The sequence below is a fragment of the Cheilinus undulatus genome, linkage group 15 (assembly GCF_018320785.1).
Source record: "Cheilinus undulatus linkage group 15, ASM1832078v1, whole genome shotgun sequence".
NCBI classification, from domain to species: domain Eukaryota; kingdom Metazoa; phylum Chordata; class Actinopteri; order Labriformes; family Labridae; genus Cheilinus; species Cheilinus undulatus.
Genome location: NC_054879.1, coordinates 39741293 through 39766699, shown reverse-complemented (window position 1 = coordinate 39766699; position 25407 = coordinate 39741293). Strand labels below are relative to the sequence as shown.

At 40.7% G+C, this 25407-nt stretch overlaps 1 protein-coding gene across 1 annotated transcript in view; it reads left to right on the top strand.

Moving 5' to 3' along the window:
* The window catches only part of LOC121522300 (anosmin-1), a 79870-nt gene that overhangs the window by 6478 nt on the left and 47985 nt on the right, over positions 1-25407 (top strand). The window contains exon 2 of the mRNA XM_041806505.1: positions 2371-2418. Coding sequence (XP_041662439.1) covers positions 2371-2418 — 48 coding nt within the window. The remainder of the gene's footprint in view (positions 1-2370; positions 2419-25407) is intronic.

Here is a 25407-nt window from a genome sequence, read left to right as displayed (position 1 = left end):
AGTTTTTGTAACATTTTCCTTCTTTTACTTCTTTGCTCTGCTAATTTGGTTGAGAACACGGCATGAGCTGAATTTACCATCAGGACTGTCAATCATGATGTTAAATTCGCTCTTTTCTTCATCAAATGGCAAATTAAAATGAAAATACACAGGATTGAACCCTGGACAGAAGTCGTTCAAAAGGACTCTGGCTGAAGACTGTATATCTCTGATGACTACTCTTACATGGTAATCTCAGGCACCTTATATCTCAAACAGGAAGTGTATTTTCAGTTTTAGATTTTACTTTTAAATTTAACTTTATTCAGAAACAAAGTCTAGTCGTTGCATTCACAAAATAACCACATTGCAACCATTACAGACTAAGCAACATTTTATAAATAAAACAGAGGAAAAAGTCAGAGGTCTAATCCAGTATTAATTATGTATCAACCGTTTTAGAAGAAGTTACACAAACGGTGCCTCACTTTAAATGTGTTGGCTTTAGCTACAGCTAACTTAGCAATGCTTGCTACATTCATAACATTACAAAATAATCAATCTAGTTAAATTAGCTTTAGCAGCATGAGCTTTAACACACAGAGCCAACGTAGCTATATAGATAACATATCTACATAGCTGTCATAGCTGCTTTGTGAGCTTGTTGTTATGTTGTTACATTAACCATGAAGCTCTGTTATCTATGGCTAAGTTAGCTTTAGCATGGTGAGCTTCAGCAAATATGGCGTAAGCTAACTTAGCTACATAGATAACATAAATACGTAGCTTACATTGTTACTTGCTGAGCTTGGCTTAAACTACGTTAGCTATGTAGCTATGTAATCTATAGCTATGTTAGCGTCAGCAATGTAAACTTTTGCAATGCTAACTTAACTACATAGAGAACGTAGATATAAAGCTTACATAGCTGCTTTTTGAGATTAACTTTAGCCACATTAATAATGTAGCTAAGTTATTTATAGCTAAGTTACCTTTAGCAAATTAAGCTTTGGCAAAAGTAGCTTAAGCTAACTTAGCTACATAGATAAAGTGGATATGAAACTTACTTAGCTGCTTTTTGAGCTTAGCTTTAGCTACACTAGCTTTGTAGCTCAGTTGTCTACATAGCTTAAGCAGCTAATGGAGCTACATAAGCTAGGCTTACTGTGTTAGAATGTTTTTCACTGAGCTTTTTTTCCTGCAAGCAGACTGTTTACTCAGATTTATGAATAATTTTGTGATTTTTTGCAGGTCAGGCTTTTAACTTTAAACTTTAACCGTTTTATTGACCCTTACCATAACCCTGGATGAAAGATTAATATGATTTTATTTTAAAAGTTTTAGCGTGTTTAACTGTTCAGAGATATATGGTGATAACGGTCTGTGAAAGTGAGAAAGTTGTTCCATCTGTGAATATTGACAAGGCGAGGTTTAAGACATACACTGCAGCCAGTTGAGGCAGCAGTTATTCCTTACGTCTTTACATACAATCTATGAGCAAATGGGAGTTGGAGGAGACCAAAAAATGAGCTAAACAAGAGTGAATGTTTTTCTTTTCTCCATTGAGACGCTCAAAAGTTAATTCCATTTTCATCCTAATCTACAAAAAGTGGGATAGTCAACTAGAGCGTTTCCAAATAAGCCTAAATGATATAATAGGGCTAATTCCATAGCTTGTTTCCCACATCTTCAGAGGTCTGTTTTCAACACTGACCCAAATGTCTCTTTTGGTATGCACATCACTTAAAGAGATTTCACTTCTTTCATGTTTATCAACTGGTCATTTATTCTGGAGCACTAGCCTTGCACTTAGCCATCCAAGCACAATTATGTTTGCAGAGGACGACAGTATAATTCCTCACCCTATTAGAATTCAGGAAATGACCACTTGCACAAGCCATTTACTCCCACTGGCCCTTCGCTCGACAACTCTCCATATTTACACATAGAGGCTTTAGAAATACACAGTTCTATTGGGACCAAATGTTTGCCTTGTTGGATCACAGAAGGTGGCACTTCCCCAGCAATTAGAGGAAATTGGCAGTATCTGCAGTCTGCACAGGAGTGCTGACATCAGTTCCCGCCTCACTGACCTTGGGGACGTCTGTTGAAAGATCAAAGAAGTCGTCAGAAAAAGCTGATGTCGCCATGCTTGGCTGAAACTGACCAGAGGTTTGCCCCGGCTCTGGTGCCGGTGACCCCACGTTCCTGCTTGGGTTACACGCACTCAGCATGCAAAGGTGGCTCGGATTCTGTCTTTGAAATGCACCGCCTTTCCGCTGCTTAAAATGGAAAGTGTTAAAAGTGAATATTCAGTTGTCAAACTTGCTGATGTTTATGCATTTCTCAACAATATTCTGATCACTGATGTTTTCCTGTCTCCTTTTCCAGAATAATGGATCCTTGGTGTGGTGCCAGAATCACAAGCAGTGCTCCAAGGTAATGTGGTTTTACATCTTTCATGAATGAGACGCACGCCACATATACATGCCTCATTATCAGTGGATAATCTAACATAAAGTGCACAAGTCACGACAGGACTAGTTTCATCATGCCCGCAGGAATCTCCATGAATGCAGTTGACATAGACCGGCAGGAGAATCAAACACTTTTCTTTTCATCTTCTACATAACAGATCGCTTCAGCTCTCATTGATACACATTTGTAAATGGGGTACAATTAAATGCAATTAAGTAAGATTTGAAGAGCTTGAACTTCTGTCAATTTACCATTGTTTTTCTTACTCTTGTCATTTGGAATTTCTCTCAGATGCATTGCGGTACATCTCCCGCAGGGCTTGTTTGTGTTTCTCGTGCTCTGTCCCAATGAAGGTTGATACAAAGCTGGTGTTGACAGCCGCCCTGAAAAGATGGCGCTGACACAGTCTATCAGACTCTCCTGGAGCTGTTGACAAGACCCTCGGAGATGTGCCGTACGGACTGTAGACATAGAGGAGCTCAAATAAGACGGATGATGTGCAAGCAGAGCCAGTTCTGGGGAGAAATGTGAACAATGCTCTCTGAAACTGTCAAAGGCTCGCAACTCCTCAAATAGAGACTGTGAAATCAGGATTCTATGCTTTTAGCTCTTAAGTATTCAAAATAGGACACAAACAATTCATTTTCAAATCAGAAAGTGAGTTATTGTCCAGGTTAGACAAATAGATGTTGTCAGTATATGAGTTTGTTGAAGAATCAGCAAACTTGGCCATTCAAGTGATTTATTAAGAATTACCTAACACGGCCACAGGTTCGGGTGTACATATTAATCACAATCAGTGTCTTGTATCAGGTACCTACAAATGACCCCTTGTGTTTGATTTCTACATTCCTGCTTTGAATTTCAAATTGTTTCCTCAGTTATTTGCATCTGCCGGGGATACAGCGGAGCTATTGTGCTGTTTGCTTCTTACTACGTCTGCAAGTGTGTAGGTTGTTTCCAGTGCTTGCAAGGCAATTGTTGCAACCCCTAAAGCAGCTTAATCGTTGTGAGTTGCTGATTTTAGGTCTTTTTTATCAGGAATGTTTAAGGTGGTTAAGGTCAAGCCCACATGTGGGCGGGTATTTCTTAAAACATAGTTCCTCCTGTTTCATTTTCAAAGTTATTTACTGCCATATGTAGTGTTGCACGATATATCGAAATTTTGGTACTTTTTCTGTACTTTCTTGATACGGTCTGGTATTAGAATTCTCCGCCTTTCAGTACCTCTTTGCAGGTCATATGTGGCTCTGATGTGACTGATGGAGAACATTCAGGATGGAGGATTACATTTTTATATGCATCTCCACTTTGCGGCAGTGTAAGTGAGGAAAACAGGTTGGAAAGAAAGGCCTGCCAGTCATTCATCTTAGCACAACTTAAGCGCTGGCCTCCTCTGACAGTGAAGAAGTGCCTCTGCTTCAATCTGTCTGCTACCCACGACGACAGCAGATCATCCTCGGAGTTGAAACCTCCTCGTCCTCATCTGGTGAATAGAACGAGCTACGGAAGTCTTTTGTTGGACTACTTTGCCGACATAGCTGATGCTGGTGAGCCGACCGACCTCACCAAGCCTGCGTGCAAAATATGCACACAAAATCCAGACCTTGCAAAGGAGTGCAAAACACGACAAGTCAGCGCATAAGCTATTAGTGGGAAATGATTAGCTGCTAAATTGTATCACATGATCAACGTAACTTTAACACAACCCAGGGCTGGGGGCAGGGCATCCAGAGTCAGGCTTTACACATCTTGTCACTTCGCAGCCAAGGTCAAGCTTGACAGCATCTTGCTTGCCTTTTCCCCACTTGTAATATACCTGGATACTGCCAGTAGTTTTCGGGCCCTTGGGACAATGCCAAGCAAGACCAGGGGCTCTAGCCACCCTTCTATCCACCTGGACTGTAATCTAGGCAGTGCTCAATTGCAGCACCCCTTGACGCGCCCTAAAGGTGTGGACTTCTTCATTTTGTCAACAGATTATTTTCCCATGCCCATGGTAATACGCAAAGACACCCAGAGCACTATGGGGGTTGTGTTAGTCCTCCTTTCCACTCAATGCTGCACTAGGGCAGGCTCACTCGCCACATTTATGCCTTACTTCAGCCTCAATTATTTGGTCCAAACATGCCAAAAATTTAAGCTGAAATAAGGCCTGCAATGGTGAGTCGGTCTGCCTGTGGGCACCATCGGGCAGAAAGGAGGATTGACACAACCCAGGCCGTGCTTTGGATGTCCTTGCATGTTACAGGGTCATGGGAAAAAAAATCTAATGAAAAAAATAACTCCAGACTTTTAGGGCACAGTAAAGGGTGGATGTGGGGAGTAAGCATGGCCCTTTGTATAATCCAGGCTGGTAGTAGGGATGTCTTGAATCCTTGGTTGTTCTGTGGATGTTCCAAGCGACCGTTAGTCTCTGGGTTTATATCACCAGGGGTGAAAAGCCTTGACAAAGAGATGCTATCAAGCTTAACCTTGGCTGCTGAATGATACACGCATGTGTATCTGCCTTCCTGTGCCTACAAATAAAGCCTGAGACTGGGAGAGAAGCAGCTAAAGAACCTAGAGCAGAGCAGACATCAATGACAGCAGAATGACACTGATTAAGTCAGAAGCAGAATAAAGGAGGAGCTGAGGTGGAGGAGGGTTGTGGCTTGCAGAGGGAGCAGCAAGGTGTAGTGCTTGGAAACGAATCAGCTGGCCATCAGCACGTGAGGGCTTGCGTGAGATCAGCTGATCTCAATTATGTGACAGCACTTGCCAGAACTAATGCTATATGCTGAAAAAGTTGTTTAAATGACTTGTAATTCTGCTGCTGACATGTACACATCCTCAGTCATCATAAATCTCTGTGTGGTTGGTGAAGCACTGTTAGATGGATTGCATTCAGTTGCAGCTTGTCTGATTGCCCCTAAAAAATAGAGAAACATGAGCCACTTAAGCCATCATAAACCTTCTGTCTGAAGTTTAAAGTGCATTAGAGTCACCAAATAAGGCAAACCTCTTTTGTTTCCCCCCTTAATGCTCTAAAACTTGTTTCACTCCTTTCCACTGCGATGGCCAACGTTGCCTTTTGGCACCACTCATCCCTTCAGTCTCACAGCAGAGTTTTTATGTTTTGAAAAAGGCTTTTTCTGGCTGTGATTCTGAGCCCAGCATACTGTTCTCATAATCAACCAGCTGAAACCCTTCAAATGTCCAAAAACTCTTTAATGGAGTTCTTGTTCACTTGGCTGAAACAAGCATGTCACTTAGCACTTCTTTATCCTACTTGTAAGCTGTAAATAAATGAGCATGGATTTGATGTTAGCCCTTAAAAATAATGATATGTTTGTGTTACGGCTGTGTAACTGTGGTGCTGTACAACTATGCCGTTTCAGTATATTTAAGAGCTCTTTGAATTTAATTAACTTAATTGCGGCCTGGGTTTTAGTTGAGCCATTCAGGAGGCCCTTTAGGGTGACATGCTGGAGTCTAATTTGTGGGCAGAAGTCAATATTTTGGTAGCAAACATCCCCACACTTCACATCCCAGTGAATTACTCCGGAGCTCACTTGAGGCCTGTTTGCAGTGTGTCAAAACACCAAGCTATTGTGGCCACTCTTAACAACTGGCCAAATGGGCCCATGCTGTACAGTGGTTCCCAGTGAATAGCTCTACAGCCGCTGATTAGCCTCTTCACTTCATGAACAGCTCACACTCAAACACAGAGACAAAGGCGGTGGCTCCCAGGGAGTGCGTTAGGGCAGAAGGCCTGTCCACTCTGAGCCTTTAAAGAGCTTCACAGAGATCCCCGCCTGTGAGGGAGAAAATGCAAAGACGGGCCGCCTAATAATTTAGACAAAGATGCTGTGACCCTGTCCATCTGTCTGCGTTTTCGGAAATCAAAGCCTCCTGTTGCCGTTTGTAATGAGAAAGTCAACCCGGTCATTGCGTTTGCTATGACCAGAGTCAGCCTGGCTTTCAGTGTCCCCATTGTGATGGTAATTAACCTGCTTGCCCTCTCTCCAGAGCTGAGCGAGGTGGCATTTGGAGAGCCTCGGAGTCATTATAATGCCATAACAGCGGACCAGCCGACATTCAACTGGGGGACGCCAGGAGAAGAGACAACAGCAGCATATCTATGAGCTATTGTCATTCTGTCTCCCTACTGTTCCAGCTTTGAGAAGTTTGGATGTGTTCCCTGAAAGTTTTCTAAACTCCAGGGTGTTCTTCTTTTTCTGCCGCAGCAGAGAAAATAGATTTTGTGCGTGTGCATGAGGGAGCGTTGCAGAGCCAGCCAAGGAGCTTTCCACATTCAGAGCAGGGCTGATATTAGCAACGGGGTTTGCTTTTCCCCCATGGGTGTGATCCAGGCTCCAAATCAAATGCTAGGATTGACTTAAAGGCAGCTAAATGTCGGCCGTGCAACAAGGCGGTGCGCTTCATTAGTTAAACCTCTCTTAGGGAGGGAGAAGAAGAAAGGACATGAGTATCATGCCTGTGGTGAGTCATTGGATCCTGGCCATCACTTATAAATCCTGAAGAAGAAAGTGTCATATTTTTTCTTAAAAACACCAAATATCCTGGACATTATTTAATATTAGTATACTTTTCCCTCCACTGGGACTGATCTGTCTATGAATAAGATTGAGTGGTGATTACAAGGCTGTGAAATAAAACATCTTTTAGCACAGACTTGGCCTTACATTTGTCTAAAACAGCCCTTCAGAGGGAGACGCAACATTGTCTGGTCGCCAATGAGTCCTTCATGTCTTTCATAGCTGTCTTACATATCCCAGGTGGCTCTTCTTTTTTCTCCCAATCACTCTCCGAGCTGTGCATACCAGCTGAAGAATAAGAAGTGTTTACATGCGCCTTCGTCTTCACATGTTGGAAACTGTGGAGCCATTTGCCTGAATGAACAATCACTGGAATGCTACTATGTCTCATTCAAAAGTGTCTTTCAAAGCCCATCCTACCAACCCCCACATTTTCTCACGCCAAAATAAAATGCTCAAACTTTCCGTCGGTTGATCTTCTTTCAGGGTCATTTCAACCTAAAAAGTTAAATTAGCAGCCCAGCCTTGTCCTTACAGAAATGAAGGCACATACTTTGAGCAAATCACTTTCTCTTGAAGCTTTGTCAATGCAGTTTACAAGTCTTTTGTGTGGTCATCGTTTCTTAGGCGGTGGGTAGTTTATTATGAGTCTGCACTGAAAAGACGTGATAAAGTGGGTGCTGGTTGGTAGTTTATGGCCGGGGGATTGTTGGCTGCTTAGACGGACTTCAAAGAAGCCTTTTGGTCATGTTGGGGCCAGACGCTGGTCTCACCTCCCTGCGTTAGAACATTACCAGCCCCGACACCTCAAAGAGAGGCCACACTGGAAACCAATCCGTCAAGTCGGCGGCACGTCTGGATATTTAAGCAACCGTCCTCTTTTTCCTGTTAATAATTTTCTTTTATTTTCATGGTGGAACTCAGAAGTGGCGAAAGATCACATAAAGAGACATCTCTGTGTTCTCTATCTTCTGAGGCAGTCTGTGTGTGGGTGGGTGGCAGAGGAGTGTGAAGCAGGGCTGGTCAGTCCCAGCAGGAAAGGACCTGATCTGGACATGGTTGTTAAGTTTCATTGGCTAAAGGGGGGGTCGCTTCATTGGCTTGCTATCTGTAGAGCTCATTATTCACATGGTGGGTGGCAGAGAATGAAAACCCCCCACAGCAGAAAAAGCAAAGTCGTGGCCATGGAGAGGGAGCGAGAGAGAGAAAAGAGGCAGTGAGTGGATAAGGAGTTCAGACTTCCAAACCACTGAAAGTTCACATTTGTCTAAGAGTGCTCTGTTCAATATGTGAGTGATGAGCTCTCAGGAAATCCTCCATGAAGAAAAAGAAACCCTTGCTCAGTTTATTTAGATGTAGTGGGAAAAAGTCAACTTATTTAGTCTGATAAAAACTGGACTTTTGACTGAAATTGTCGTCATTTGAATTTCAGACCAAACCTGGCGTTATGCCTATCATTCCCAGTCTCCACGCCATAGTGATGGGAATACTGGCTCACTTAGAAGGAACGAGTCTGCCTCCCAAGTTGCTCTTCATCTGGCATCATTTTGTCTTCATTAAATCAGCTAGGTTTGAACAATATTTTGGCCATATGTGATGGTGAATTTTACTCAACTCTCAAACAGGACCTAACCTTGCAAAGCAGATGGATTTGCCCGTTTCCGTGTTTCTTACTGGCAGTTCCATCTTGCAAAGCTCCCATCTGAACTGTTTGGGCCCTGTTAGAAAGTGACAGGACCAATCAGTGTCGAGGGGCAGCACTTTCGGGCGCGGCAGAGTCGAGACGTATGCAAGCAGCAAGAAGAGGCCGGTGTTATTATGGCGAAAAACATCAGTGTGAATGCTGCTAAAGCATCCGTTTTATCAGAACTAGATGACTTTTCTTAGTTAAAAGAAGAATAAAGAACAGCAATGAGTTGTCTTCTTTTCAAAAACGGCAAAAGTCGTGTACTGACATGTCTACAGTCACCATGGTTTGTGTTATGCAGTTCTTGAAGGAGTTTACGCGTCGGTAGCGGCACCTCAGTTTGGGGCTACAACGTCTTGTGTTTTGTGGCTTGTAACGATGTGACAGACAGAATGAAGGCTCTGCCCTTTCCCAAACGCCATCTATGGAAGGGTTACTGGATGGATGTGTGAAACAAATCCATCTGGCATGCCAGGTTAAACAGGAGCCGCTTTCCACAAGATTTTTAAGTGTTTGTGCAGGAATTTGTGCCCAGTCTTTCTGTTGAGCATTTATGAGGTCAGGCACTGATGTTGGACAAGAAGGCTTGGCTCCCAGTCTCCATTCTAGTTCATCCCAAAGGTCCTCCATGGGGTTGAGGTCAGGGCTCTGTGCGGGCCAGACAAGTTCCTCCACACTGAACTCATCAGACCATGTCTTCATAGTCCTTGCCACAAAGTTTGAAGCATAGCATTGTCCACAATGTCTTGGTATAGTGAAGCATTAAGTTTGTCCTATACCTGAGTTATGGGGCCAAGCCAAAAACCTGAAAACAGCCCCATACCATTACCCCTCCTCTTCTAAACTTCCCAGTTGGCACAGTGCAGTCAGGCAGGTAACGCTCTTCCAGCATCCACCAAAGCCAGCCTTGCTCATCTGACTGCCAACCAGAGAAGCAGGATTGGTGACTCCACAGAACATGTTTCCACCGCTCCACAGTCCAGTGTCAGTGTGCTTTATACCACTCCATTCAACGCTTGGTGTTGGACTTATTGATATGAGACTTGAATGCAGCTCCAAGGTCAAGCTCAATGGCATCTCTTTTGTCCGGGCCTTTTCACTCATGGTGATATAGGCCCAAAGATCCTTAGTGGCTTTTGAGGCCTTGGGACATCCACAGCATGACCAGGGGCTTGTGGTGACCCAAATACCCGGGCAAGGTTGTTCTTGTATGCCAAATCCACCCCTTACTCCACCCTTATTTATTCCCATGCCTTCGGTAATATGCAAGGACATCCAGAACACTACTAGGGATTGTGTCAATTCTCAGAGGGCTTGCTCACCACAATAGGCCTTACTTCAGCCTCAAATTTTAGCCCAAACATACCTAAAAGTTCTTCACAGTACTGTAGCTGAAAGGGGGCTGATTGCCACTGACTATGGCTGAGGCAGACATGCTCCCATCAATAAATTGATTGTAAAGTATTGCATCCATGCTTGGACGAGGACAGTAGTCTGTTAAATTGCCAAACCATAAGTCAACTTCACCACACATGTAAACGTACTGACTGCTTTATACTAATGTGGGTTTTTATTGATTCCACACAGCGAGAAGGTCTTTTAATTTGTAGTTGCTTATTTCTAACCTTTCACAGATAGCATGATTTCTCATGTTCTCACTGTCAGAGAGGATTAGATTCTCTCGAAGGATTAATGTAATCAAAGCCACTGTGAAATCCTCTTTTAGCAATAATGACCAGTCACATTGAGACAATCTGCTGTCATTCCAGTGTTTATTCCCATTCTGAGGCTGAATATCACAGATTACAGTTGACCTTTCTGGTTCCTTTGCTTATGTGCTTATGAAGAGGTGCCAAAGTAGGAAATGTCTCTGCAGCTTTATTTAAACTGAAATATGGTTACTGAAGTGATCGTGACATAGACGGCAGAAAGATTAGAACGTAAGAATCTTACAGCTGATGTGCTTAGTAGATGTGTGCTTATCAATTTATTCCTGCTTCAGAGAAAGCTGCTGCGTCCTGCAGATACTGCAAATCCCACAGATTGTGTTTGACAGTTTCAGGACGTTTGAGCGCCAGGATCTGTGTCAAAGATGCACTGATTGACAGCTTTTTTTAACCTTTGACTTTCAGATATATACTCCAGCATGGTGATTTATACTTGGAGGCGGCACATGGACCTGAGATCAAGCGAGCCGCCTTTTTCTGATTCTTCTGTTTGTTCTTAGACAAATCCAAAAGTCTTACCCACCCAGCTTGCCCAGATTTGCCCTCTGTCTTTGTGAAGTCTTTGTTCTCCACTTTTGAAATCCATATAAAAGAGAAATCAATCATCAAGCCGAGCAGATAGAACAAGTTATGACGCACTTATTAGGCTGCACCTTATTATTCCTCAGCCTGTTCGGGCTGCGAGTCAAAGTCACCGATAAGACCCGCCAAGGCAGAGGAGCTGTGAGCGGAGGCCAGAGAGGCCAAGTAGGATTAGTGAATTTCAAGTGTTTCAGAGACTCAAATAAACAAGTGGAGATAGTGCTGGAATGTGACTGCAGCGTGGGATTAGGGCAGCTTTACTCCCCTTCCACGATGTGTTATTTTACATGTTGTTGGCCTACATTGAGATGCAATCTGCAGGTCTCATTTTGTTTGGGATGATTAAGGTTGAGACGGCTTGAGTGGTTACTGAAAGGATGAGCCAGAGGGGACGGCGTCCCTTTTTTTTATCCTATTTTGGATCTTCAATCCACAAAGACTGTCACGGTATTGACAGAAGGGCCTTCATTTGTGGAAAAATGCAAGCTTGTTGTTGTTGTAGATGAACTCACTAGACAGTTTAAGTAAATGGGTTTGGCACCACACAAGTGTTATTCAATTTGATCCCATGTGTCTTCTATTAGGGGTGGGACGAAATAGTGATACCGCAATTTATCATCACTCTGGCTACCATTAAAATGATTATATCACTGGAGCCTAATGGAGATTTCAATTTAATAAATGATGACACTAAACGGATCTTCCCTGCAGTATAAGTTGCCATGTCACCGCTTCATAACTGTTTATGGCGGTGCTTATGACATAAATTAAGGTTATCACAACAGATGCTAATTGGCCAGTGAGGAAAAAAAACAGCAGGGTCACTTTGGGCAGTGGTGCCAATGAGTCAAAGGATGAAGGGTGATAAGAAGCAGACCCAAGAACAGATTCCAGTGAATAATACAATTATGCAATATTTGACCTTTTAAGGGCAGAGGATACAATTGGAAACATATGAAACTCTTGCAATAGATCAAATAAAGCAGAATCTAGAGCTGGTTGATTAATTGAGCTTTAATTTCAAAGACAATTTTAGCTTCCAGGATTGTAAATACATCCTTCCTCTCCCTCTCTCTACCTAGATTGGGCACTGTTGTTTGTTCCTCGCCATGGTCTCTTTTCTTTCTATCGCTGCAAATGTTAAACTGCTGTAGTTTTGGTCTGAGAGCTCACTGACCTTCAAATCAACCAGCTGACTGGAACGTTTCAGTCCTAAACATATTGTTTCCTATTGTTTCCAACTGTATCTTATTGTATCATATTGTACCATCCCGGAGTAATGAAGTAATTGCAGTAAATGTTGTTGGGGTTAAATGTTGGGGTTAGTCCTTTCATGATAAATTTTTTTTTTTCTGGACCCAGTATCATATCAGATTTTATTGTATCAGCAGATAATGTAAGCGTAACAAATCTTGTTTGGGGTCGTTCCTTTGTAGTAATCTTATCGTTATTATGGACCCATACCTTTATGTATCGTATCATATCATGTCATACTGTATCAGTGTTTCGTATCATAACATTTCCTATTCTTTGGCATTGTTTCATACCATAACCTATCTTATCGTTCCGCACTGTATCATCATTCCGTATCATAACATATAGTATTGTATTATATTGTATCATAACCTATTGTATCGTACCATACCGTATCATCGTTCCGTATCATATTGTATCTTATCAGCCTTTCGTTTCATAACGTATCGTATTTTGTATTGTTGCATATTGTAACCTATCGTATTGTATCATATCGTATCATATTGCACCGTTTTGTATTGTATGATATCATTGTTTTGTAACATAACTTATTGTATTGTTCCATATCGTATCATATTGTCATCTTCTCATATTCTATCCTATCAGAGTGATGGAGTAAATGCAGTAAATCTTGTCTGGGGTTGTTCCTTTGTTTTTGGTTTATCTTTCTTGTGGACCCTGTATCGTACCATATCATTAGTGCTACTTCGATTCCTAGATCTTTGATCTTTTTATCATGAAAGAATCCCATCCCATCGTTTTTCTGAGTTCCAATATTACTCCCATGCTTTTTTTGAAACATAGTTATTTAAGGAGATGGAGTAAATTCAATAAATCTTGTATGGTGTTGACCCCTTGTGGTAAGCTTATTGATGCTGTATGTATTGCGTACACAAAAAGCTCTTTGATTACAGTAATTAGCTACTTTCCATCTCTGCTCAGCAGTGCCCACCACTTTTTCAGCGGAGCTGCTGGCTTTGCTGATTTTTTTTCTTTTCAAAAACGACAAAAACAGTGAACTGACATGTCTACAGTTGCCATAGTTCGTGTTATGCAGTTCTTTATGGAGTTTATTCCTCTGTGGTGGCAGGCCCGCACATCTCGGTAGAGGCTATGATGTCACATGTTTTGTTGCTTTGATCAGCCCGTAAAGATGTGACCGACAGAACGCTCATCCAATCATCCTCCAAGTTTTTTTTCAAAGGCTCTACCCTTTTCCAAATGCTGTCTATTGCAGGTTTTCCAGATTGGCATGTCAGGTTAGAATAAACTCTGTCTTAAAAAATTGTTGTCTCACAAAGTCTTGTCTTCCAAGCCATCATTTTACACTACGATAGCTCCTGATAAGCCTAACTTGGATATCTCTTAAAATAAGACTAATAAGCAAATTTCCTATTAAAAAAATGAATGGGGTTTTTACTTCTGGAACCACAGTGTTGAGCTCTATTGTAATGCGCAGATAGAATCCCATCATATTGTATTGTAAAGCATCAGCACACATCACATCACTGTATAACTTCATGTTGTGTTGTGTCTTGTCATGATGACTGAATCGTATCCTTTCCTGACACTTTTATAGAATCCAGTCATATTGCACCCAGTTTCCCACCCCTATCTTTTAATAAGACAGATTGAGTAAATACACAAGTTTATGTTTGAGGCACATCCTGTATTGCATAGTGTTTGCCAAGTATTGCATATCATACTCTTATCATATTAGATTTTATAGTATTGATAATATCACATCATATCCTGAGTTACCATGCCATTCCCGGCCCTATCTTTTATCATAGAGGTATTCATAGTCAGGAGTAAATACAGTAAATCATGTCTGGGGCAGATCTGACATGGTTTTATTAAAAAAGGAGAGAGCGTATTGCTTTCCCAGGCCAAGTCAGAGCCGGCCTCTTTATCACCAATCTAACCCCACATGATGGATACATCCTGTTGAGTCTAATTGTCATGAAATGTAAACTGAGCCCAGAGGTAGGTGATAACCACAGCTCCAGTTACAGCCACTGTAATTTTGACTCTTGCTGCTCCAGAACAACATGAGATAGCAAAGGACCTGTAAGAAAGGGAGCCCCCCCTTAGGAGGAGGAGGGGGGCAAGATGGGGGGTGTCTGGGTGAAACTTCAGAGTCATTAACTATTAAGTGAATCGCTATTGCATTCCACAGCAGACAAAGCACAGTTCTGGCTAAGCTGTGTGGGCTTTTTCGCTCATAAATAAGGCAGGCACCTCTGATTGTGGGCTAAATGTATAATTCATGCACTGCCCCTCCTGCTCCTCCTTCTTTTTCTTCTCACTTTCTGCCGAGCTCTTCCTTTTTAGCCCCCTTTGTTGTCTGCGCCCTCAACTGCATTTAAATTAATAATTAAAGTGATGCTCAAAGAATGTCTGTGACACCACCTGCTAGGTTACTCACCGGCTCGGAGCTCTGCTTTGAGAAACAAAACAGAAAGTCTTCACCCGTATACATTTCAGCTCACCCCACAGGAGCTGGAGTGCGCCGGTGTTTTAGTTGGTTGTAAACGCGGAGAAATTACAACACTGGCAACGTCGACCGTGTGTGTAAAATACTTTGAGATTTGGAAAATGTATCATAACTCATGTAAGAGTAATTTGAGGAAGTCTGTAGTTAAAATTTAAGATGATAATTTTGAGCAGACATGTTGAAAACCACACTGAAATGTTTTGCATTTTTCAGGTGCTGCAGGATTTTGCCTCCTCAGACCTGCCAGGAAAGAGGTGATAAACAGATGCAGTACTAGTAGCCATCCATTATTGATCGACCGACCAGCCAGTTTGAATTTATACGTCGACAAACCCAAAATCTCTCCCTCTCTAATAACAATTAAAGAGCTGGACTAGAATCGTGTACCTTTTGTAATATTATTAATGGACAACCATCATCATTGTTGTCAGCTGTTGCCGTCCAGTGATGTATATCCTCCTGGGATCACCACAACATTTTTGGGACATTTAAGAGATTATTGAAAGCAAACTTGTATGACCACCAAAATGTTCTAGGACTGCAGCAGAGGTTATATAGATCTGCTTCTCTTAATCTCCACTCAGATTTTTTTTTTTGCCTGCAGAAACACAAATGGACACTTCTACTTGGCAACAAACTGAAACCAGACCATGTCCAATACCACAATCTGGTCACACACCTATTAATATTTTAGTAGAGGGCAATCAGACCGCCTGTTAAAAGGCAGTTTTTCATTGTCACTGTTACTTTGCAAGAAGTCATTAAGAGCTGATCACAGTGGATTAATGCTGGGCCTTTGTAAATAATTCAACAGAGTACAGTCTAGGTCTACTCTTTTTGTAAAGTGTCTAGACATTATATTTTCTTATAAATTGATGCTATTGCAAATAAAGACTGATTTACAGACAGGTAATTGACTGATCATTACAGACAGGAAGTGACAAAAATGACTTTATTTTGAACAATCATTCCACCCAAAGTAAGCTAATTTGATTGACTACAAGAAACAAAGACTGAAAGGGGAACTTAAACTCAGAAGGGTCTTCTAAAGAGTTCAGTACATCATCCTTGCTATGTTGAATTTGGCCCCCACAGGTGGGACTTCTCTAAAGTCGCCCATACATTGTGAAATTTCCACCTGACTCTTTAACAGTCGTTAGACATCAGTCATTAGATGGATTCATCCGTCCATTTTTTTCACTGCTTATTCCATTTGGGAGTTGCAGGGGGCTGGAGCCTGTCCTAGCTGTTATTGGACGAGAGGTCAGTTGCAGGACTGACATACAGAGACAAAAAACTAGATACTCTCCCACCTACGGCCGATTAAGAGTCACCAGTTAGCCTAACGAGCGTGTCTTTGGAGGTGGGAGGAAGCCCGCTGTGGCTGGAGAGCTAACCAGAAACCTTCTTGATGTGAGGTGAGCTGCCATGGAGCCCTCAATTCAGTTCAGTTCAGTTCAGTTTAATTCAAGTCAAGTCAATCCAAGTCCATTATGTTTAATCCAGTCGGGATCTGCTGGTCGGGCTGTAGATGGGTTATTGTCAGTCGTCATTTCCCTACTGATCCTACTGAAAGGTGGTGCGCAATTTCCAGGTGAGTTGTGCGACTCAGAATTCATGTCTGAATTGGCTGAAATTTGCACAGTGTTCCCTCATGGTGCAAAAGTGTCTATTGCCTAAAGGCCTTCCGGGAAAGTGATGTAAATATGTGATGATTATTTAATAGTTTGAGTAAAAGGACAAAAATACATCCAGTGATTGAGTACTGTCTACTTAAAACTAGAAATGGGTTCCATCAACTAGATTCTTAGATTTTTACATTACTACAACTATTTTTTTTAACCACTGTTTACTGTTAAGTCTTATAGCGTAGAATAAGCAATGTAAGTAATCATATGCTAAAACCGTCTTCTTTTAACTCAGGATGGTTCTCAGCTTGTCCTTCTGAACTTGAAATGAAGTTTCCGTCCTCTCAGTCCAAACCTGGTATTGAACCAGAGCAGCAGAACTCCCAGCAGTCACTACTGCAGTACAGTCAGTTCATTTAAAGCCATCATAAATATGCAGACTCTATTGTAAGGTCGATTCTTATTTATTTTTCAATTAAAAACTAAAAGTTATGTAGTTAAAAGTTTTTCAGCTTTCAAAAGTAAGTCCATGGAGATAAAATAAGAATGAAGTGAGTACTTAGCTTTGAGGTTACTGCTATTGGGATCCCATCTGCTGGGACGAATAGACAGCCCACACCATTTAAAGACTGTGAATATTTAATTTTTGGGGGGAATTTTCAGTAAAATGTCCAAAAGCAATGATGGGTGATTCTTCCTTCCTGTTCTACACCATGCATTTTACTCTGAAGTCCTGTTATTCAGGACTGTAGTCGTCTATGAATGAATTTTTTAATGCATTTTGCTATTTCAGTCAAATTGTAACTCCCCACAAAGCTACAGGAATGAAACTGTTGAATCTGTGATTATTTGTCATCATGTATGGGGTCTCCCACATTGTCAGATAGGATTTTAAAAGACAGAGGAAACTTCCTCACCTCTAGTCTGTCATTATGTCTCACCTCCAACACTTTAACTCTTGGAGGCAAGTGAAGCTCAGCAGCACCTGTCTCCTTTATCTATTCTCTCCTCTACTTTTGAATACAGATGTTCTCTTGTGTGGCTATTAGTCTGCAGGTTTGCAGAGGCTTATGTAATTGCAGAATAGCCCCCCCCACCCCACCCTTACATCTGCTGCTGTGTAATTTTATCCCAGACTACCCCCCAAAATATCAGAGCAAAACTTTGTATGAATATTTAAGATGCACTCACATGGCACAGACTGAGTTTAAGAACATCAACATTGGCTGGGAATAAGTCCAATAGCTCCAATATAATTAAATTTTCACCCATTTTTCTTCCTGATAAGTGTGGCAGTTAGATAAGCAGCCTTCTGCTCATTGGTAAAACCTCATTTTATATTTATCAGCGTCACTGTGAGCGTGCTGCGTGTGGAGTAGCAGACTCACATCTTGTTATTAATCTTTCTGATCTACCTGACTGTCTGCTCAGCCAACACCTGTGCTGATTCACAGCGGGGCAGAAACTGAATCCATGATATCTCCTGGACTTAACGGGACAAAAGGTCGAGTGAGGTTGCGGAAATAGTGTGTCTAGACTTCATAATAAGTCAGGACGGAGATATCCTCTTCCTGATTTACTCTCTGTACTTTAACACCCCTCTCAAACTTAACAGCAGGTAGAGACATAATGGAAAGCCTCTCCAGAATATGACTTGACACTTATGGAGACGTAGAGCTCCACTAGATGGAATATGTTACAGCTTGGTTACTCGTTGTTGCTTTGAGCGTGATCCAAGACTCACCTAGAGGATTTTTGACAAGGTGTTTGTTATTTTGTGAGGAAAATATGTACATTTCAGATTGTAATCATGCTGACTTTGGTTTCTGGAATAAAGCTTGAAGTCAGGCCTGTGCTGTGAATCAGAATGGATAAGGCCGTGTTGAAACAACAAGGTAACCTTGTCTCTCACCTAACTCTTACACAACACAGTGTTTTGAGATGTGAAAATAGGTGCAATAGGTGTGCAAAGAGGGAGATGACAACAGTGGTGGACTCCTGTGTTCTGTTAGCGCTGCTCAAGCCTGGCGGACTTGATTTGACGTCTTGAAATGTAGTTTAAGGTCATTTAGAGAGGCATCCCCACCTCACCGTCTGTCCACACAAACATCAGTCTGTTAGCCATTTTGTATGTTTACACCTCATGTCCATGTTGTTTCACATTACTAGCTGATGGCCTGGTGTGTATTCTATAGCATTTAGAGTCCGTTTTTAAAGATCTGTGCACACAATAGTGAGCAAAATGTCTGGAAATACAGAACATATAAACATGGACTAAGAAAACAATGAAGGATAATGTTTGTTTTTTTTACTGTGTCTTACTTTAATCTTCTTTGTCATGGTCTGTTGTTTGTTTTATGTGTAGAACCTGCCCTGCTGCTGTCTCAACCAGGACTCTCCACCTTGTCAGATGGATTTGTGTATATCAGATTTCAGATTTGTGTATCTCTTTGTGATTAGGGGTGGGATAAGGTATCGATGTTGCAATCTATCGTTGTTCTGACTTGTGTGATTCAATTATCAAACCATTTGTGCCAAATGTGGGGATTTCCCTGCCAACTTTTGGTGAACTGCAAATAAGGTAATTGTTTAAAGAAGTTTGGTAACAGTGAAAAAGTAAAAGAGTGAATTAATGAAGCTGATGCTAGATTGCAGTGGAGAAATAATACTCCACTGCAGTGTAGAAGTAACACTCAAAGAGTTGAATTTAATACAGGAATTGGTTTTAAATAAACTCTTAATACAGTTAGAATTTAACTTGCTTCCAAACACTACAAGCTGATAAGCTCTGAGGAGGTTAAAATTACTCTCAGCAGTGCTGATAATTTACTCTCCTGTTAAATCAGATCAGCTCTACACAGCAATCATCAGTGCTAATACACCTCTCACAGTGTTAAATTTAACACTTTTCCTGAGTTTATGTCTGTATTAGGGATGCACAATATTATTGACCTGATATCGGTATCGGCAGATATCAAAATTATGCTGATGTTTTGGTCGTGAATATCAGCTGGACTAACAGACCTATGTCAGTTAAGATGATTTTCTTCATTCATCCTTATTCTTTAAATTTTAAAGTGTGTTTTAAGAAAAAAAGTTTTTCTTTTTTCATCCTCAAACCTTGAATTATGTTCAGAGGACTGAAATTTTAGTTATGTAAAACAAATTTAAATATTGTTATAGGTATTGGCTGAGTGTCTTTACAGGTTTTCCTTTCCATCTCCAACAGGGGGAGGTGGCTAGCTCAGAAAACAAATTCCATCACAGTGCAAAAGCATTAAACATCAAAAACAACAATGATTCATCAGAAACATGAACAAAGAAATCCTAGTGGTGATCACTGAATAACAGGCGACATCTAAACACATTTGAAGATGTCTAAAACACATTTAAACACTCTGCCCAAGGGCATGTTGGAAAAAACTCTGCCTACATATCCTCGGAATTGAAATGGCAGTGGGCTGGGCGTAGATTAATAAACTCTCTACAGGGTGGATCAACACTGTCAAATAACTTCAACACTGAAGACCATTTAACTCAGAATGGAGTTAAAATTAGACTTCAGTCAAGTTAAGAGACATCAGCACTCCAGCATTGTTTAACTTTTCAGAGGCATTTTATTGTTTGAGTTAATCAGATATATTTATGTATCATTTTATGGTTGTTTTGCAGTATAACCCTAATACAGCAGAACCATTGCATCATGGCAACATGTTTTTTGTGGACCATGTGTCATTAATCTTTTTTTTTTTTTGGTATTGTGTCATATGAATTATCAATGATCAAGGATATATTATCCCCAAGAGGCAATATTTCACAAAGTATAGAAATGAACGGAAGACAATGTAGAAAGAAAAAAAAGGCAGCAAATATCACAAATAAATGTCACACTGAGCTATTTTAAAGGCTGTGAAAGCAGGGAAAAAATATTTTTAAGGCTATTTATGATGCATGTTGAAAAGATATTTCTGTGCCCAGAAGAAGCTAGAACTCATAAAAAAGTATGTGGTTTAGTTTATACAGGAATGACTGGGCTTTTTGAAGAGTCCTGAGTTTAAACAAATCAGTTCAATCAGGGCACATCAGTCCTAATGTGTTAACATATCATATTGCATCATATAGTAATGTATGGTATCACATATAAATGTATTGTACAGTATAACAACACATGGTATCTTATAGCAACTTCACATAATGTATCATAAAGCAGTGTATAATATCAAACAGCTATGTATCAAATCATATTGCATCAAATCCTATAGTAATTATTGCATCATATAGCATCTGTTTTATTGCAACTGTCATTGGGAGGCAGGGTACACCCTGGACTGGTCACCAGTCAATTGCAGGGCTGACATATAGAGAGAGACAACCAGGCATGCTCACATTCACACCTACAACCAATTTCAGAGAATCAACCTAACGAGCATGTCTTTGGTGGTGGGAGGAAGCTGGAGTACCTGGGAGAACATGCAAACTCTGCACAGAAGGGCCCTGACCGGGAAGCGAACCAGGGACCTTCTTGCTGTGAGGCAGCAGCGCTAACCCCTGCGCCGCTGTGCAGCCGTATACAGCATCATATTGTATCCTATTGCCTCGCATCTTATTGTATCAATGTATTGTATAACATAGCTGTATGGTATAGCATCATATTGTATCGTATAGCATAGCATAGTATGGTATAGCATTTTGTTTTATTGTATAGCGTAGCATCGTATCATATAGCAATGTGTTGTATTTTATTGTAATGTATCATACTGGATCATCAGTTACACTTTGATTCTTCATTATGTTGCCATGGATGCACACTGTTTTATAATTAGAACATAAATTTGAAGAAAAAAAAAACCCTCTGAATGTGCTGTATAGGCTGTTGTGACATACATCTACTCGATTTATCAGTTCCTTAAGTTTCTCTTGTTTTTTGTAGCATTAATTCTTAACTTACTTTGCAAAAAGGAGAGTAAAGTAAATATCTTTTGATTTTGGGTGGTTGTTCAGATTTTCTGAGAAATTACAACACATGCCATACATTTTTTTTGTTTTTATTTTTTAACAGAGTAAAGAAAGGGTTTGACTCCCTCTCTGGAACTGGATGTGCCTTTTATAATTACCTGCGTTTTGTATCTCTTCAATGGGGTTTGAACCTACTGCAGCCAGCATCATTTTTAAGATTATGCAACTGCATAAAAATAATCTAAAATTGAACAAAATGTCAAGTGTATGTGAAGGGTGTTACTGCTGACATATCAGCCATGGTGATACTGTTATTTGTTAGCTTCGATCTGCTAAACCCTTCAGCTTTTTGATCAAATTTGTAGATCTGGATCCTACAACTGCCAACATTTCACAAAACTCAAATCCAGACTTCATAACATCTCTAGAGAGCAGTCCTCGTATTTTCTACGGTTCATTTTTGGCATATTTCATTATATGACTTTCTTGTTCTTGTGCAATTGTCTTACAACAGACACAAAACATGTGTCAGTGACATCACCTGTACTGTGTGCTTGGCTATAAGCTTGGAAAACACACATTCACTAAAAAAAGAAGTTGAAGGCTCCAGAAACATGGGCTCATAATATTGTTGGCAAATGAAAGTGCATTGGCCATGTTTGTGAAAGATATATCACATGATAAAAAGCTCAGTCTTTGTCTGCACTGCAACATAAGCCTGGTGTTTTCACATTTATCTACTTTGGGGAGAGCTTTGGAAAACATCCATTTTCTGAGTAAGATCAGGCTGGCTTAGAGCATGATGGAAGGCCAACGCTGGGAGAAAAGATGAGTTTTCAAATTTATCTGGATTAGAGCGGACATGGTCTGAGAGGGAGAGAGACTGAAAGGCAGATAAAAACTGAGGAGAAGGAGGGGAAGCTGAAGGGAGACGACAGCCAAATAAAAGTGAAATAGAGTAAGAAGTGAGTGAGTACGGGGAGTAAGTGCCCGTTTCAGTGGAAGGGAGAGCGTAGCCCGACGACTTGCTCCTGGATGGGTCGATAGATATGAGCGGAGAGCAGAAAGCTGCTGGAATAATTGAGTCCGGTCACCGGGAGTGTGAAAAGCGCCGGGGCAGCAGAAAACAGCCATAACTCAATGAGATTAGAGGTGAGATTTACAATGTGTATGATCAACAACGAAGACTCCTCCATATCTGGGTCTCACAGAGAGGCAGGAGGCAGCTGCTCTTTCCCGAGGGAATGCAAAGGCACCTTGTAAATATCTGCTGGCACCATTCGAGCTTTACACTGACGGTCAGGGCTGCGATCGATGCGCTCTGGTGCCAGATGTCATTTGTTAGATTTCTATTTTACAGAATAAGTGGGGAAACCCATATTCAACTGACGTGTGCGCACAGAAAGCACAAGTACCTGCAAGAAGTTGGTCATGATTTTCTGGTGGCTAAAATAATTTCAATAAGAGGATTAGTTTGAGCTTTTTCACTCAAGTCCCTGCTGACCATAGCAGCCAATTTCCTCTTGCCTAAGGAAGGAAGGTTCACTGCTGCTACAGTGCCATGCCAGTGCTCCACATTGTAAATCTTAGAATTTAAGGATATCTCTAAAGTTGTTCTCATTTCACCTGGTCTAGACGCTCCAAGGAGTTAAAGGGGCAGGATGAAATAAGGATTAATGTTATCTGACTCTACATCTGACTCTACAACTCTACATTCGCTTTTACATTTATATTTAAATTTTATTGCGGGTGTTTGTTGTAGATTTTTATATAGCAGGCTTCAAATAAATCCCAAACTATATGTATTTCTGAGTAATGACTTTAAAAAGTTCAGTCAAACTCAGCTCTGCATTCACACTGACACTATGGCACTTCCTTTAGCTTGTTTATGTTTCACTCACGTTTTTTGCATTTCTTTTCCTATCCAACCATCTGCCCTGCCATCGTGTAGGGGAACAGAAATTACCCCACCCACTCAGGGATGTTGCATGCAGAGGCTGCTTACATGGCTTTCCATAAGTGCCATGCTGTCTGCCTAACAGCCAAGTCACTACATTACAGCTGGCTATCTTTTCCCCCCGTTGTTGACTTAATGAAATACTTTCAGACTCCCCAGCTGGCTCCTTTTTTTTCTCACAGGCTGACCTCTCCTCCTTCAGTCTGTGGCAGTCTTGTTGCAAGAGTAAAATTCAAGTAGACAGACGGCCTTTTCAACTCAAAGAAAATCTATTCTTTGTTCTAAAAGAAAAATAGAAAGTAACAAGGTTTGCTTGTATGGAGAGTTTTACTGATGGCTGCACTCTGAGAGACCTACCGACCTACCTACCCACTTAAACCTGACGGGCCAGATAGACTGTTCATGTATCCATTGCTTGGATATACAGTGCTTAACAAATTTATTAGACCACCCTAACCCTAACCAAAGTAAGGTTTATGCCACAGCTGCCCTAAATTAACAGCATTGGTAATTAACAAAATCATTTTTATGTTTCTGCAATGGTTAATACAACAATATGTAGAAGCTCTTTAATAGAAATGATATTTTTAATGCTAAAATATGATTATTGTTGTTATCCATGAATTTTCAAATTTACTGATTTACAAAAAAACTGAAAAATAGTAAAGCACATTATTATTTCTTGATAAATATGTCAAATTATAGTTACTTGCATTCCTGAACAGAAAAATTAGTATTAGTGGTTGAATGTTATGCTTGATTAATTTCTGACTTCTCAGAGTGAGCCAGCTCAAATTTGGGTGAATTCAGTTTGAAATTCCTCATTCCTGTTCAAAATGGTAAAACGTGGAGAGCTGAAAATTAAGGGAGTCCGCATTAAAGCACTTCATGATGGTTTTTGAGACAAATGTGACAGGTGGTCTAATAAATTTGTTAAGCACTGTATTTCACATTTATCCAAGAAACCTCCCATAGAAATTTTTTGGGGATGGCAGGACTTTTAAAAGACGTGGTAGTTGTGCTATTTGAGCATGCACAGCTAAACTGGCGGCAGCCATTGCTATCGGATCACAGTACAACAAAACCCTACTGCAGCCACTTCCTTGTTCTCCTCAAATGACGGAACCGTTTTTGGTGTCACCACAAACATTGTAGATTGGAGCTTTTCAAAGTGGATTTGCCTGATAACAGACATCAGGACCCACCACCGCCTCCTTAAGAGAAATGGTGACCCATATTTTTGAAAATGTTCAACCACTCAAATTTATCTAATAAAAAATTTTGGCAGTTTTGACCCTAAATGGAACAAAACACTCAAAGAGCCAGGCCAAAATAAACATGATTTTAAAAAATATCATTACAGAAGGAAATGCATGCATTTAATTTTACCCCATTTTCCCAAGACAGCATGGAAATTTGGTAATTTCATAAGGAATTTCATCAATATCTTGGAAAAACCTGCTTGTTATCCAAAGAAAAGGAAATAAAGAAGTTGAACTCTTGAAACAAACACTGAAGCTTACTCATCATCGGAGGAAAACCTATAGAATATATATGTATGGATGTCCCCTTAGGGCTTCCGTACAGTAGACTTTTGGCCACATTTTTTCCCTGGCACACATTTCGCGACCCTCTTAAAAGAGCTTTGCGACCCACTTTTGGGTCCTGACCTACCAGTTGAGAACCAGTGTTCTAGAATATATCCTCCTACCCTTCCATCGATAAAGGGAAAAAAAGTGTCAAGAGTTAATTTTTGACAACGTTTTAGCTACAGAATGGGTTTCATTTACATTATGCTAATTAAAAGCATATTAATGTTAGCTTTGAAGTGCCTGAAAGCTAACATATGCTAGTGTTACAAGATACAAACAGTGCTTGTGGTTGAATGTTAGCATTATTTTTTTGAAGGCTGTAAATGTGCTCTCTGTGTAATCGGTTTTCCTTTTGAAATTCAGCTCAAATATATATCAGTCCGTCCGTCTGTCTGTCTGTCTGGATAGCTAGCTCGATAGCTAGTTAGCAAGCTGATGGTCAAACTGTGTCAGTTAGCAACATCAGATTGGAGTTTCATGAGAATTTAGTGACTTAACAGCATATTACTGTTTGCTGGTAAGGGCCCAA